At 32.7% G+C, this 17,165-nt stretch overlaps 1 protein-coding gene and 1 pseudogene across 1 annotated transcript; both read right to left on the bottom strand.

Moving 5' to 3' along the window:
- Positions 1-2,490: 2,490 nt before the first annotated feature.
- On the bottom strand, positions 2,491-6,643 carry LOC127708163 (perlucin-like protein). The gene is made up of 4 exons (XM_052213004.1): positions 6,592-6,643; positions 5,687-5,775; positions 3,542-3,647; positions 2,491-2,723 (listed from the first exon to the last, which is right to left on the bottom strand). Exons 1-4 carry the CDS (start codon positions 6,641-6,643, stop codon positions 2,491-2,493), a joined length of 480 nt encoding a protein of 159 aa, XP_052068964.1.
- Positions 6,644-12,892: 6,249 nt separating this feature from the next.
- LOC127708162 (perlucin-like protein) lies at positions 12,893-17,165 on the bottom strand (annotated as a pseudogene).

Below are 17,165 nucleotides of genomic sequence, written 5' to 3'. Positions count from 1 at the left end.
CCTCTTTTGGGGAGATATATACTATTCATAGATATTTTATTTTGTTTACGTATTGGTTCCCAGATATGATTTCTATATTTCATCTCACAGAGACATAACTTGGGAATGTTACCAGTATAAATGCACATGGTAGGCGGTGGAATTGAATTCTGAGTTAGAAATTAGGTGAAGGGAGGGGTAGTGCAGAGTTTCAGTATAAGTTTAAACTCTTAGAAGTTCGGAGCATAAAAATGTTGAAAATATGCCGCACAGCCCTATGTTTTGACCTTTGAATAAAAAAGTAGTGCATATTAACTTTCCATTCTAGCATATAATTTTTTACGAAACTTCACAGTTTTAGCCAAAAGGAGAGTTTCTATGGGAAATTGCATTGTCTATATTTACAGAAATGCAATCTGTAATTGTTTTTGTTTCCATCGCGGCGGCTTTGATATCTTGATAATAAATGAGTTTTGCTCATTGTTGAAGGTCTTACGGTGACGTCAAGTTGCTATATGATTTTTGTCTTTGGACAGTTGTCTCATTGGCCTTCATACTACTTCTTTTTTTTATATTAGTTGTAAGACTGACGTCATCTTTTTTTAAAGTAGTACGGAAGCGAAATGATTGTGTTGATTAACCTTTTTGATTCGAGCGTCTCTGATGAGTCTTTTGTAAAAGAAACGCGTGTCTAAAAAAATGTTAATGCCAATAACATATTATAATGATCATTTGACGAAATTTTATAGACAAATCTTATATGTAAAATTGAGAATGGAAATGGGGAATGTGTCAAAGAGACAACAACCCGACCATAGAGCAGACAACAGCCGAAGGCCACCAATGGGTCTTCAATGCAGCGAGAAACTCCCGCACCCGGAGGCGTCCTTCAGCAATAGTTACCAATATTACAATAGTTACCAATATTAACTATTGTAAATAAAACCAATGGACTATTCTGACAACACTATATGTTACTTAGGATACATGTAGTTGTCAACTTGACTTATTAGCTAGTCATGTTAAAATGATGTTTAATGTACAACTGTATTTCATTTCCCTACTGTTCACTTATACATTAATTTAAGAATACATAACAAATATGCTAAATATCAGAAACTTGATAAAGTTAAGGTTAGGGCTAGGGTACGGATTATAGCTAGAAATTGTGTCGCGGTGTATTCTGTGTGTCCTGTTTAACTCCATCCATTCCATCAAACGACATATTGGAATTACAATTGATTGGTATGTTTATCGGAAGAATATTTACATATTCTTTGAGTTTTATTGTGTCGTTAAGAGTATCAATCCATTTCAGTGGTACATTTTTATTTTTCTGAAATCATTGAGATCTGCATAATATTTAAATAGTCTTCCAATGAACATAACAATCAATGTTACTCTGTGGTATCTTTCAATATCCAACAATTTACATCAAAACAAAATATCAAATAAAAACAACAGAAGAATTTGGGTGTATACAATTTATATAATAAATAAACTGACATGTAAAATATAAAACAATTGCTAACAATTACAGCTATCCGAGAAGGTTTCCAATATCTGCTGCCCTAAAATAAATAAATGAATATTTGAACAAAATTCAAATGTATATAAATAATTGTCTTTCAAATGTGGGGGATTTGTTCGTGATAGAAGTTCTTGCTGACACATACTCAATGAGACGTGTGAACCAAGTTAGAGGATTGTACTAAGTGTTTGCCTTTTGTTGTTTTTATATTGAATTATTTTTCGTTTGTGAGGCCGTTATTGTTTTTGTTTTAATTGTTTATATTTGTCATTTCCGGTGGCTTTTATATCTTGCAAATCTGAGTTGTTTTTGCTACAATTGCTATTTGATTTCGTCTTTGAAGAGTTGTCGCATTGGCATTCATCATGTTCATACCACTTTTTGTTATATTTATTGTAAGGCTGAAGTCATCTTTATTTTAAAGTTTTACGGACGTGAAATGATTGTGTTCATCGTTATGTTAAAACAGTATCCTCCAAATATCGGAAGAACGATCAAGATTGGAATTATGTACACATGGTACATATTGTTATTATGTCAATCAGTAAAGGAAGAACAACTATTCTTCAAAGAAGTGATTATAAATGTCTTAGGGTTTTTAATGTTCAACTTCGTACATTTCAGTGTTTATGCTATCATCTTTTTTCCGGAACGATATACCCAGACAGCTGCAAAACTAATAGACAGAAAGGACATTTTTGAATTTTAAAATCTACATCATGTGCTGATTACTTGGTAGTTGAAAACTATATTAAAAAAACAGAACAAAACAGTCGATCCTATGTTCTAGCAGTGGTACAAATCACAGAAAATAAGTGTTTGGTTTATTCGATTTCTTTTAACACCATTTCACAAATGTATTTTTTTTGGAACTGTACAAGGACTATTTGGTCAAGTATAGTTGAAGCCGTTAACAGGATCAACCCGCATATTACAGTGTAACATATATTGCTTTTATATTGATTCCTTTGCAATAGTACTTACACCATTTCACAAATGTAGGTGGTTGGTACTGTGCAAGGACCATCTGTCCAAGAATAATTGAAGCCTATAACTGGATCAACTCGCATAGCTACACAGTTTTCGTTTCCTCCTCTGTTGTTTGGTTGGGTAGGTCCCCAGTTAAAGTACGTTGCCTGCTTACCATTGGCTATCCAATGAAATGTCCCTTCAGTTACAAGGTCATTTAATCCTATGTACATTCCAATTGAATCTGATAAAAACAAAAATAAATGATCAAGTATACATTTTCAAAATTGCATTGTATTATTCAAGCCAATATGAAGTTTAATTTATGTATAATATTTTTCTATGAGTTCAAACTAATGAATAAGTGCAAGTGAGAAGGTTTTCAGCATGCGATGTAGGTCCTTGTTTTGGGGAGATGTAGTACATGTAGTATGCGTGAGTGTTTTCACTGTAGGTTTTTACCCGTTTATTTATCTCATTGGTTTTTTTATTTGTGTTTTGTTTTGATTTTGTTTTTGCTTTTTTCCCAATAAACATTAGAAAATCTGGTTTTTGGAATATGTATACACAGAAAAACTATGCCATAAAAATACACAGAAATACTCATTTCATAAAAGTTGTTTTATTGTTGTTTTACCTGAAGGGTTTCCTCTTTGAACTTTATGACTAATGTTTTACGGTATGTATTAAATACAGTCTTTTTAATTGCAAACAATGAAGTGATTAACAATTAAAACACTCTTAATGTGATGATATTTACACGAGACGCTCTTTTCTATTTCTAAAGTGTGTAACGGATTTTCTTAAACGATAATAAAACCAAGATTTAAACTCTTACACAAACGAGATAAACTCCTGTTTATGTGAAGTATGTATATCAAAATTTGTATCATACATGTAGAAATTATCAAAATGCAGTTTTGATCATAACGACAACCAAGCTTTTCTGTCTAAAAACAGACGCTAAATTCCCCTGATTCAAAGAAACTTTAGCAAAAAAAAGGGTAATTGAAATGTTTTCGTTCATCATATTTGTAATATCTGTTGCCTATTTATTCTTACTTATTTTGATCATTAAATCTGTAAGAAACTGTTGTGTTTTGGCATCATCAACGGTAGCCAAAGACGCAGATCTTCCATACTGGCGACCAATCACTTCACAGAGCATCTGAGAAAAAAAATAAAGACATATCATGTCAAATAACAAATAAATATTTTTTAAACACAGTTTTATTTGAATATGTGATAGAATTGACAGGCAAAACAATATTTTAGTTAAAGTATGCGTATCTGTTTATAACTTAAATCAGTTAACAAAGTAGCCAATGTTTAAACTTATACATTGTTTTGCTTAGGGGTCAAATAGAATTGTTATTGATGTTGCATGTTGTCGAACAAATTCCAGCTCCTACAATTTTGAAAATGTGCTAAATCTAAAGTTTATATCCCAAACGTAAAGTTGATCAAGACGTTTTGTCTTTTCTATTTCGGCACTTTTAGGGTTTTGTGCTCTTAAGCAATATTTATTTTCATCTTTATGAAACACAAACTAGTATTTTGCGGACAGAAATCCTATCATTGGATTTATGCTTCCTCTTGGTTTGTATCCAAACTGGTCGACTATCAGTCCCGGGGTTACTGTCCAACTCAGTAGCCAGTTGTTTGGCATTGTTATTACTGATATTGGTACATTTTGTCTCTAAATTTCTATTTGTAAAAATAACAAAATTGCATCAAATCCATAGGTCGTAGCGACAAACCCGTCATCTACTCCTGGATTGTGACATCAACTAATATATAAATGACACATATCTGAGAGGGTGATAGAGCAGATTGTTACCCCGAGAAAACATTGTAAACTGAGGCGAAGCCAAGGTTGACAATGTCTTTTCGAGGGGTAACCATCTGCTTTTTCACCCTCTCAGATATGTGTTATTTAATTTATTATACTGAATGTTCTGTTATTACTGTCGATTAAATTTCAAATTCAAAGTAATAAACTATGACGTCTTGTACATAACAACCATCCGTATTTAATAAAGCGCACACTTGATCAAGCGTCTCCGTGAAGGGTTATAGAGTATTTGCCATAGGATATAGTTGTATTTAATAAAGCGCATACTTGATCAAGCGTCTCCGTGAAGGGTACTAGAGTATTTGCCATAGGATAGAGTCGTATATAATAAAGCGCACACTTGATCAAGCGTCTCCGTGAAGGGTTATAGAGTATTTGCAATAGGATAGAGTCGTATTTAATAAAGCTCACACTTGATCAAGCGTCTCCGTGAAGGGTAATAGAGTATTTGCCATAGGATAGAGTCGTATTTAATAAAGCGCACACTTGATCAAGCGTCTCCATGAAGGTCATAGAGTAAATTAACACCCTCGTATTAGCCAATCAAAATATGGCATTTTAACGTGAAGTATAACAATGTGATTTGTCACCTTTTTTAAATTTCCATCAGCAACATGACGGGTGCCACTAGTGTAACAGGAACTCCTTAAACTCTGGTGAAAGAATTTGTGTGGGTTTTTCTTTTTTTTTTGCTCAATCTTTAGATTACTTTGTAGTTGTTCAGGGATTTTGTTTGGTTTTTCGTTGTCTTTCCAACGGCCATGAAGTTAACTCTTTTTCGTCGTCTGATGGTTGTGTACTTGAGACTTTGATATATATTCAAATGTTTAGGTCTCAAGTTTATTTGGTGAGAGTTATTTCAGACATACGTTTTGCGCGCAAGAAGTTATATCCTCAGTTTTTTTATTATGATGAATGTTATGATTTTACTAAAGTTAGGGACCTTAATAAGACCAAACTTATTTCACTTATTTTGGCTATTCGTCTTCAACCTTTTCGCTTATTTACCTGTCTAGTATTTATCAAATTTTGAGTCCTTCCAATTGAAAAACAACTTCATCAAGTACGTGCAACACCATCATTTCATGAAGCAAAATACATATAGAAACATTTTTAGAAATCGAAAACAAAACCTCAAAAGTTATTGCATCAAATGTCATCTTTTCTTTTGGGAGTACTAGTAATTAATAAAAAATTCTAGCTTGAAATGTATTAAATCGACCCCTCAGCTACTTGGCGGTTGGCATCAAACTATAGTATTTGATGAGAAAGTGTTTTCAAACAAAAGAACGATTAAAAAGTAGTAAATATGTTAATATAATTCAGACCTTTTGATTATTATCTCAACTCACCAGTGAATTGCCAAATGTCTCATTGTCCCGGCTCAAAAAGAAACATTTGTCTTCATAATGATTCCATCCATTTGGACAAGTGCAAAATACTGAAACAGTAATACTAATGCTTTAGTATGTGTCGTATCATTAAACATGGAAATTTAAATATGTGATTTATAAAAATAATCAGTATAAAGAAGATAGTAGTTCAAATCTTGTTTGTTGAGAAAAAACAAAGGTAACCAATAAAACTTATGGAATTGCATCAACACGATAATGATGGAGAACCGGTGCGTCGACCTAGTAGGCGTCTCCTACTACAAGTATATGCATGTCTTTCCCGCCATGTGAAGCAAGTCAGTCAAATGACATGACTGGGAATAGATTTCCATCTGTAAAACTAAAAAGTAAACAGCTATTCTGGTAGCTGAAGATCTAAGACTGCGAAAACATGTCGCTAATGAGTTTAAACACAGACATATCGCCAGTATGTTGAAAAACACACATGTGGTATCGGTCGACCAATTCGAAATAGTCCCTATAAAACTTATTTAATGTCAATTTCAAGAGTTCTTACTCATCAGTCTGTTGGTTCAATTTTTGTGTAAGGAGCACACTTCTGTCAATGAAGATAGTACTATTGGAACGTGCACGAGTGTAACGTATTAACTTAGATGTATAAAAGCCACAAGATGGAGCAAAGCGTATATTAATGTTGAGAAATGAGAAGTTAACATTTTAAAATCATCACGTTTGTCATAGGTTCTAGTTTGATGTTTTCAATCGAGGAAAAGATCAGGAAATAAACAATATATCATGTAGCTGTAGGTATCAGTATATGGTTAAAAGATATACATGATATACATATATCATTAAACGCTTGAAAAAGCAGTTCATTAAATGAAATATATAAATATGCTTACCAGCTGTTCCTACAACTGCTAAAACAAGAAGTTTCATCAAAACAGGAGACATTTTATAAGATACTGTTTCAGTTTAATACTGCTTGTTGCATTTAATAAGGCGATATTTATACTAGTATTCGTTGATTATCTCAATTTTGATAAGACTTGGTATCAAAGTTCGTGATTTCAATGTCAGAATGTTTTGGAATGTAAATAGAATTCGAAACTGCAGACAGGTTAGAATGTGGGTGTCAAATTCGGACCAAAACCAAAGTTGACCATATGAACACTAGGAACGTAAATTAGAACATTTATCAGTACAAGTGGGGTAAATGCTATTTTATAGAACATTTGTTGGAATATAACTTAGAACGTTTATCAGTACATGTAAAGACATTTTTCTATATAGAACATTTGTAAAAACCTAAATTAGAACATTTCTCAGTTCATGTACAGAAATGTTGTTATATAGAACATTTGTTAGAATGTATACCCATAACACTTATAAAATCCTATGTGCACGATGCCTGTTTCCGAAACAATCTTTACCAGGTGAACAATGATGGCAAAGGTTTTAGAAGACAGATATACTGATTGTTTTGTGATGTAAAAAGGAAATCAAACGCTGCAATATGATTTGCGGTCAGGTTGTTTTTGATTTTACTCTTCCGAGCACCTGAATTCACCCCCAGTTTTTGTTGGGTTTCGTGTGGTTTGGTATTTTGTTGTCACTGTAAAGCTTTATTGTTTGTTTTTTTTTTTCACTGTGTTTTCATTCTTTGATTGTTCCCTTGATATCTTACATGTACTTTTTGAACATTTGTTATACATTGTGTGTAATTAGCCATTGGTTTTCAAATTGGTCTAAGGAAGATGTATATTCGTCATGTCTCCCATTTCTTGGGTTGGTTAAAGGCTTTAAGCCCTAACAACAATAGTATGGGACATGTTTTCTGGTCGGTGCAACCGTTCGATCATTTGTTCGTCAATCCCATGTAAGGTAGCAAGAACTCGAGGTCACATCAACTCCAAACGTTTTAAACAGATTTCTTTGCTGGATGTCAATAATTGAAGAACATAAATGACACAGATTCCAAAGGATAGATTATTTTAACAAAAAAGTCATGTAATCCCCGAAGCATCTCGCAATTGTATTTTTTTAAATTTTTTTTCTTCGACAGAATGTGATTTGTTCTCATAGAAATCTTTTTCAAAGAAAACCGTTTTCCTTTTTTTCTAGATATATTTGTTTTTGTCTTCCGCAAGTTTTTTTTTGCGCTGTTTTGTTGATTCGCAAGATGTAGCATATTTGATGCGACTGTATACAAGTGAGAGGTTTAGCTAGCTATACATACTATAAACGAGGTTTTATCCACCATTGTCTACATAAGGAAATGCCTGTACCACGTTAGGAATATGACAGTTGTTTTCCATTCGTTTGATGTGTTTGAGCTTTTGATTTTGCCATTTGATAAGGAACTTTTCGTTTTGGATTTTCTTTGGAGTTCGGTATTTTTGCTATTTTACTTTTTAGATATTTTGTATATAATATCGAAGTGCTAATATGCTTTTGAAACTCACGCTTTACCGAACACTTTTCCTTAAAAGAATTGTCTCCCTTAAACTGTTTTCCATAAACGCACTTCTCTTTGTCATGCGCAAAAGATACTAGAAATCATTTTCCCATATTTATTGATCGTTACAACCTCAGGATGTCCAGAATAATTTTACCAAAGCAATTCGGAGATACCATATGAGGGTTATTAACCTTTATGTGTTTGATATAAGTGATATGTACTTTTAATCTGTACACCATAAGCGGTAGAGACCTAGAGTCTTTTGATTTGAGGTCTTCGGTCCAAAAAAATTAAAATGAGGTCACGGTCAAGGTCTTGTTATAAGTTCTGACTTTTGCTTGTTATTGCTACTCCCTTAATTTTTATCGAAAATGACTTTCTATGAGTTGCGACATACCTTCACAGGAATTGTTTGTTCAAAGGGATAAGGTGACATTAAACGAGTATTTCTGTTTTGAATATTCCTTGGAGTTCGGTATATTTGCTATTTTACTCTTTAGATATTTGGTATATAATATCGAAGTGCTAATACGCTTTTGAAACTAAAGCTTTATCGAACACTTTTCCTTAAAACAAATTGTCTCCCCAAAACTGTTTTCATCAAACAACTTATGTTATTTGATTACATATGTGTTTACTGTTTGGTATTACATGATCTTGTCGTATATCACAGTTATTTTATTTTATTTTTATTTTCTATATGTATGTACAAGTTAAGATAAAAAATCAGCTACTTAATTTTTACGATTTTAAGTTTAAAACAACTATATGCACAGGTTATTTTTGTTTATACACAGTTTTGATTTAGAAGAGAAACCAACATGGTTAGAAAATACAAATAATAACACCATAACAAACATAATTCCATTTTAATATTCTTGTCATGGTTGCAAAATACATAAAATAACACCATTACAAACTCAATTCCAATTCATATTATTGTACGTGTCTATAAATTAAACAAATCTATTTATTTTTAGAAATTTACCAGTGATAATATAAACGTTACAAATAATACTTTTTGTGACGTTGGTCCATTCATGTGACGCGCAGTTAATATTTCGTTTGTGGTGTCCTGGTGTGCTGTCGTAAATTCATGGGAGGTGTTCGTTGTTATTCTGCGGTTTACATGTTGTTATACACTATTATATTATTTATATTATGTATTTCTCTGTGCTGAGAGTTCTTGCGTTTGTTTGTACTGTATTCCTGTCACGTAGTGTTGTCATTTTAGCTGTATTTTCAACATTGCCATATATGAGCGGGAGGTTTGGCTATCCATAAATCCAGGTTTAACCCACCATTTTTTCTTAAAATGTCCTGTACCAAGTCAAGAATATGGCAGTTGTGATCACACAGTCCGTTTCTATGTATGTTGGCGTTTGCTTTTGTTGTAGTTCAGTGTTTCTGTTGTTCCGTTGTTTTCCTCTTATAGTTGATGTGTTTCCCTCGGTTTTAGTTTGTTATCCGGATTTGTTTTTGCTCAATCGAATTATGACTATCGAACAGCGGTTTACTACTGTTGCCTTTATTTAACGAATGTTCAAAACAAAATGTTTAGTATATATTTCATTAACAATACATAGACCTAAAGTCTGCTGAACAGCAGAGTGTCGGCATCATATGAGAAAAAAGTAAAATCACAAAAATACTGAACTCCGAGAAATTCAAAAAGGAAAGTCCCTAATGTCACCTTATCCCTTTGAACAAACAATTCCTGTGAAGGTATGTCGCAACTCATAGAAAGTCATTTTCGATAAAAATTAAGGGAGTAGCAATAACAAGCAAAAGTCAGAACTTATAACAAGACCTTGACCGTGACCTCATTTTAATTTTTTTGGACCGAAGACCTCAAATCAAAAGACTCTAGGTCTCTATCACTTATGGTGTACAGGTTAAAAGTACATATCACTTATATCAAACACATAAAGGTTAATAACCCTCATATGGTATCTCCGAATTGCTTTGGTAAAATTATTCTGGACATCCTGAGGTTGTAACGATCAATAGATATGGGAAAATGATTTCTAGTATCTTTTGCGCATGACAAAGAGAAGTGCGTTTATGGAAAACAGTTTAAGGGAGACAATTCTTTTAAGGAAAAGTGTTCGGTAAAGCGTGAGTTTCAAAAGCGTATTAGCACTTCGATATTATATACAAAATATCTAAAAAGTAAAATAGCAAAAATACCGAACTCCAAAGAAAATCCAAAACGGAAAGTTCCTTATCAAATGGCAAAATCAAAAGCTCAAACACATCAAACGAATGGATAACAACTGTCATATTCCTGACTTGTTCACCTCATCTGGTCGACTTTCCTATTTTCATACGAGTCAGAGTTCCATTAGAAACTTTTAAGAAACAAGATCAATGCTTAATCATTCAATTTCACAAAGAGGTATATTTCTGATTTTTTTTCAATATACAATCCACACTTTTCGGATTAGGTCCCATTAATTCATCCTTCTGAGCAATAGATTAAAAAACAACAAAAACAGCTATTCCGCCTCATTTCGTGACACATACCTCGAATTTGACTACAACGGTCATCTCAGTGCCAGAATATGACAAACGAGACGATTTCTACTTTAACATTATAAATTTTTCCTCATCTTAGCAGCAATATACAAACTTCAAACTCGTATTGAGTATATATTTCTCAACTCATTTGACATTCAAGGGCTTGCAGCTGCTACTAAGACTTGGTAAATGCATCGGTGTCTGAGCAAAAATTAATAGTTCCGGGTTTTGACAAAGAACGTCTCACCCTTTTTCTCAAAAAGTTCATAGAATGTTTCACACCTTAAAGATAAATAGTCAGTGTCTACTTCATAAATAATACAAGAAGGTCTTGAGTTAGAGATTGTAGGGGCTAAAGTTGATTATCTTTGTGTTTACTTTATAGTTTTCTCTTTTGTTTATGCTTATTTGTTCCTTTTTGGTCCTGTTTTGTCCATCCAGTTATCTGGTTTTTTGACGTTGGGTGTTCCTGAGGAGGTTGGTCTAGAGGTGCGATTCGGACCCAGTAGGTTTTTACAATGTTGTTTTCTTTTTGTAAACCCTTGGATGAATATTTTACTTATTCGTACTTTATCGGGAAAGTGTATACTGTACCGCATTTAATGTTTTTATATACTGACGTCTTTGTCAGATTTACTATCAATTACAATAACTTTTTTGTGGCATCTTGGTTAGATTTAATTGTATGTCAATGATAATTGTTAAAACAGTTTTGCCTGCTGGATCCCAATTACTGTCATATTAACAAATTGAGTCTATTTGGGTTGCACACCCAATTTTGTTAACAAAACGGAACTATAAACAACTGTCATAAAAGTTAGGGTTCTACCTAGCTACCTTGCTACCTAGCTATAAACGTGAAACCAGTGTAAGAAAGTGTAAGAAAAAACGTTAAACCCACCACTTCGTTATATGCCTGTACCAAGTTCGTAATATGACAGTTGTAACAATTCGTTCCGTTTGTTGACGTATAGTCTGACGTTTGATTTCGTCATGTTTCATGGACTTCCCCCTTTTTGAATTTATCTTCGAGTAGTTTTGTTTAACCATTTTGATATGAGATCGTTGCTTTGTGACCTTGGAATTGAAGTCAAAATTTTAGGTTAATTGTACGTTTTAGATTGGAACCTTTGCTCTAACTTTATAATTGAACATGCTAAAGCCATTGGGTTCCTTGCATTAGGTTGAAAGGCATGTAACCTCGAAAGGTCAGCTACAAAATTGGCCTTCTGTAAACAGGAAAAATCTAGTTTTTGTCATTTATTTTATGTAAAAGAATCTAGCAACCATATACTTTTGGAATCAGTATGAAGTAACTTATTATGTCAAACCGGACGTTGTAATTTCTATCCGGAAATAGCAAATTGGTTCCTTATGTCAAGCAAAAGATAAAGAAACCATTTATTTTGTAAATTTAGCTATCAGTTGACAGCGGGAATTGTTTTGGGTAAACCAAAAGTCGCTTATTATCTACCTTAATACATTAAAGAAGGATAAAAGCTAGGTGTTTTTGAATTCTGTGAAATATAAGCTCCTCAATGCTCTTCAACTTCGTAATTTATTTGTACTTTTTTAACGTTTTTGATTCGAACGTCACTGGTGAGTCTTGTGTATACGAAACAAGCGTCTGAAAAAATTGATAGTGCCCATGTCACATAATAATACTCATTTTGTGAAATGGATTATTCTGATTACATTATATGTTATAAATGACAGGTGTCAGCTTGATATATAAGAAAGTGATGTTTGAACTATGTTTAAGAAGTACAATTGTATTTCATTTTCCCGCTGTTCACTTGTACATACATTTAAACATATGTGTTTCATATCAGAAAACAGATAATGTTTGGGTATGGGTCAGGGTAGATCAAAACTATGAGTTATGTCTTGTGTTCCAGTGTATACTGTATATCTTGTTTAACACTATCCATTCCATCAAACAACATATTGGAATCAAAGTTGATTGTAAGGTTTATTGGAAGACCATCAACATAATTATTCTCTGTTTTTGTGTGTTGTTATGAATATCTATCCCTTTCAGTGTCACATTTTCTACAGAAATACACGTTAGTCGGCTATGACTTTGAAATAACAGGTTGCGAAGCTAATAAATAGAAGATAATAGCTCATGATAAAAACAATACTAGTATATAAAATAAAAACAACAGAAGAATTTGGGTATAGATATATAATAAATAAATAAATAAACGGACATGTACAATGTAATACAATTGCTGACAATTACGGCTATCCGAGAAGGTTTCCAATATCTGCTGCCCTAAAATAGATAAATAAATATTTAGAAAAAATCAAATGTATATCAATAATGTTCTTTCAAATGTGGGGAATATTTTAGTGACAGAAGCTGCAGGTGACAAATGAACCAAGTCGGAGGCTTGTAATTCAGTGGTTGCCTTTCGTTGTTTAAATATTGTATGTATTTTCGTTTATGAGGCCGGTTAAATTGTTTTACATATGTTATTTGAGGGGCTTTTATACCCTTGTTAAACTGTATGGGATTTGCGCATTTTTGACGGCTCTACAGTGACAAATAGTAGCTAATTGATTTCTTGTGGAGAGTTGTCTCATTGTCAATCATACTACTTCGGCTTATAGTTATATTAATTGTAAGGTTGAAGTCATCTTTTTTTAAAAGTTTACGGAAGGAAAACACTTATGGATGGACCGTTATGTCATAACAGCATACTCCAAATATCCGACGAACGATCCTGGTTGGGATCATGTACATATTGGGTTTTTTTTGAGTCAATCACTAAACATAGTAAAGGAAGAAGAACCATTCTTCAAACAACTTATTATCAATAACTTCGGGTGTTTAATGCTCTTCAACTTTTTAAAAAAAATTTCGAGCGTCCCTGATGAGTCGTTTGTAGACGAAACATGCGTCTGGCGTTCAGAATTTTAATCCTGGTATATATGATGAGTTTATTATTATGGATACTTGTTCACTCCATGACGATAATGTGTGGACAGAGAGCACATTTTTGAATTTTAAAATCTACAACGTGCTGATAACGCGGTAAAAAACAACATTAAACAACTAAAAAAAAACAGTTCATCATTTTTTAGCAGTTGTAAATATTCCAGATAGTAGGTGTTGCGTTTATTCGATTTCTTTGGAATGGTTCTTACACCATTTCACAGATTTATTTTGTTGGAACTGTTCAAAAACCATCTGTCCAAGAAAATTTGAAGCCATTAACAGCATCAAGTCGCATATCACATTGTAACGTGTATTGCCTTTTAATCTCTTCCTCTGCAATAGTACTTACACCATTTCACAAATGTAGGTGGTTGGAACTGTGCAAGGACCATCTGTCCAAGAATAATTGAAGCCTATAACTGGATCAACTCGCATAGCTACACAATTTTCGTTTCCCCCTCTGTTGTTTGGTTGGGTAGGTCCCCAGTTAAAGTATGTTGCCTGCTTGCCGTTGGCTACCCAGTGAAATGTCCCTTCAGTTACAAGGTCATTTAATCCTATGTACATTCCAATGGAATCTAATAAAACAAACAAAATGGTTGTGAATTACTAAACAAAATCTCATATTTCTGCTTTTAAACAAAACATGCGAAATTCTATCCATCAAATATACATTTCTAAATTGTATTCTAAAGTAATTTTTAGTATTTTTCAGGCCAAAATAATGAACGGCATAATACACAAATTACAGTGAAATTTATTGTTTTCCAGGCTTACCGGAAATTTTATTTCTGCATAAGTTTTCCATGACTTCCTTCTATTTTAACAAGTGAGCGTGTGAGATTTGACCACATGACGTCACTGTCTGGTTTTGAAAGACGTATTTGTATGAGCGTAATTTAAACCAGATTTTTTTTATTTTGGCTTTTTTTTATCTCGTTTTCATGTTTCTCATTCATAATTTGTTTTCAGATTGACTTTATAATTTCTGTTTGGCAAAAATATAGTTGTTTTGGTTTTTTCTTCCTGTTGTTTTGAATAAAATATGAGATTTACAGAAAACGATTCCATCAAAATACACTGCCATTTTTAATTACTTCACTGCAGTTTTCAAATCGCAGTTGACTGAATGTATTGTACGATGACTCATAGAACTAGTTCATGGCGACTAGGTTAAAGTATTAGGCTTGTTTTTTAAATGCAAACAATGAAGTAGTCAACAAATTAAAACATTTTAAAAAGTAAATGCTTTAATGACAAAACAACAACGACTCAGTCTATCATTTCTACGTAAGAAAAGGATCCTCAATGACTGGCAAGTAAACAAAACCATGTTCTTATTCTTGCAAAATGCAGAAAAATTCCTGTGCATACCATATATATAGCTTCGCTTTAGTATCCAAATCCTTTACAGACATAAAGACCATTTTAAAACGTCGTACTGACTGTAGTTTTTACACTCATTACGACAGCCAAGTTTAATAGTACCTTACACAGGTCGCCACATATTGTTTGTTTTAGGTTAAGGTAGGAAGTAACATGGGAATAGTTGTGCTTTATGATTCATGTACAATCTAATGTCTACTCATTCTTACTAATTTTGATCATTAAATCTGTAAGAAACTGTTGTGTTTCGCATCATCAACAGTAGCTAATGATGCCGATCTTCCATATTGGCGTCCAATCACTTCACACAGTTTCTGAAATAAGATAGAAACATATTACTTTCAAATTACAAAACAAGTATTCATTGGTCATGTTGATATTATACGATTAATTTGGATGAATAAAATAATATATTTTCTGTTATATTTCACCCTCGAAAAACCCGCTCCTAATATTATGTCATGTGATGTGAAATGTGAGACAACGGTAGTTTACCGATGTTCAAATCCCATATATCAACTAAGAAGATCAAAAAAGGTAAAAACAAAATCTGAGGGATTCATATGAACTGTAAAAGAAGCGAGACTGGATGTGTCTAAAGGGCAATCGACTTCTGCTATGCATACATCATCCGTAATTGGAATCCACACCCATTCACAATCGAGAATATGACACATTTAATACAGCGTGCAATACACAAAGAGTAATTCTATATCAAAGTAAGACAATCGAAATCCAAATTTGAAGACAAATTTATAAGTATTTAATTTCGGAACCCTCCCTCTGCTCTCTTCGTTGTAACTCACCAGTGAATCGGCAAATGTCTCGTTGTCGCGGCTTAGAAAGAAGCACTTGTCTTCATAATGACTCCAATTATTTGGACATGCACAAAATACTGAAACAAAATATGAATGTTGAAAAGTGTCTAATTTTTTTATAAATAAATGATATAAAAAGAGTAATCACATTCAAGGAAGGCAATCAAGACCAAAAGTCAAAGAAGAATAATATGAGTTACATTTTGAGGGATAACATTTATTTTGACAATTGGTTTATTTGCATCACGAAGAAAAACTGTTTCAAAGGAATTCCATTATTTGATAATCTGACTAAAAGCATATGGTGTTCTTTATTTCAATAAATCGTCACATTCATAACTAGACGTACTCTCTATGACAAAGTTACTTAATTACAATAATATGACTATTTGAAAAAATAAGTTAGGAAAAGCTTGATTTCACTTGCAATCTTATGTGTTTACTCTAAATTTGTAACAACGTTGACCGTGTGCACTTACATTTCAAGCGTTTAATTACAAATCTGCTTCGGTCAATGTTTTTACACATTGAACAAAAATTAATATATAATTTATTTTGTTTCAATCATTAATAAAAACAAAACTCATCAAAGATACGAGGCTTATTATGTTGTACGCCAGATGTGCGTACATTAGGGGAAACGTTATATAAATAATATTTAGCTATTAGTAGTCGGTTTGGTTCAATTTTGTAAAAATAAACTAAAAATCGTATTCCTGCAGCTTTGAATTTGACTTTTTGGTGGGGAGGGGTTGTACATGTGTTCAGCATGTTTATTTGTTAGAAAGAAGATAATTTCAACATTAAAAAGTTAAACATGGTTAAACGATGATATACATATATTTTGAATATATAACATTAAAGTAAACAGACCTATAAAATAGAGTGCACGTGTATGTCTGTCTATTTATATTCGTAGTTATTTTTGTATCGAATTATATGACTGTCGGCAGTCTTTCAGGGTCATCTCAATATATAATTTGATGACAATTGGTCTATACGCACGAAATGCTGCTACATTTTAAGGAGTCTGTGCATTGTTAATTGTTTCTTTTTGGACTTTTTATAATTTGGATATTAGATTTACTGTGTTATAAATCAAATATGATAATTTGTAATTGGGTGAAATTGGTGAGCATGAATTCAACAGCTACCTTAAGCCTAACCTTAACTCTAACCGTAATCCTATCCCTAATGTCCTTTAATTAAAATTACATGAAAAAGTATTTAATTTTGAATTACAAATTAAATCTTAAAGAATCAGTTCATTAAATGATAATAAAAAAGTGACTTACCAACTGTGGCTACAAATGTCAGAACACAAAGTTTCACCCAAACAGAAGACAT

The sequence above is a fragment of the Mytilus californianus genome, unplaced genomic scaffold (assembly GCF_021869535.1).
Source record: "Mytilus californianus isolate M0D057914Y unplaced genomic scaffold, xbMytCali1.0.p SCAF_7, whole genome shotgun sequence".
Lineage (NCBI taxonomy): Eukaryota > Metazoa > Mollusca > Bivalvia > Mytilida > Mytilidae > Mytilus > Mytilus californianus.
The sequence above is the reverse complement of the archived record's forward strand: the minus strand, read 5'-3'. Positions and strand labels throughout refer to the sequence as shown.

Excerpts from the sequence above, each read along its gene's own strand:
- LOC127708163 (XM_052213004.1), bottom strand. The coding sequence starts at position 6,643 with ATGTCTCCTGTTTTGATGAAACTTCTTGTTTTAGCAGTTGTAGGAACA. Across the intron at positions 5,776-6,591 it reads AGCAGTTGTAGGAACAGCTG|TATTTTGCACTTGTCCAAAT; the intron begins GTAAGCATATTT and ends TTACTGTTTCAG. Across the intron at positions 2,724-3,541 it reads AGATTTAATGATCAAAATAA|ATTCAATTGGAATGTACATA; the intron begins GTAAGAATAAAT and ends TGTTTTTATCAG.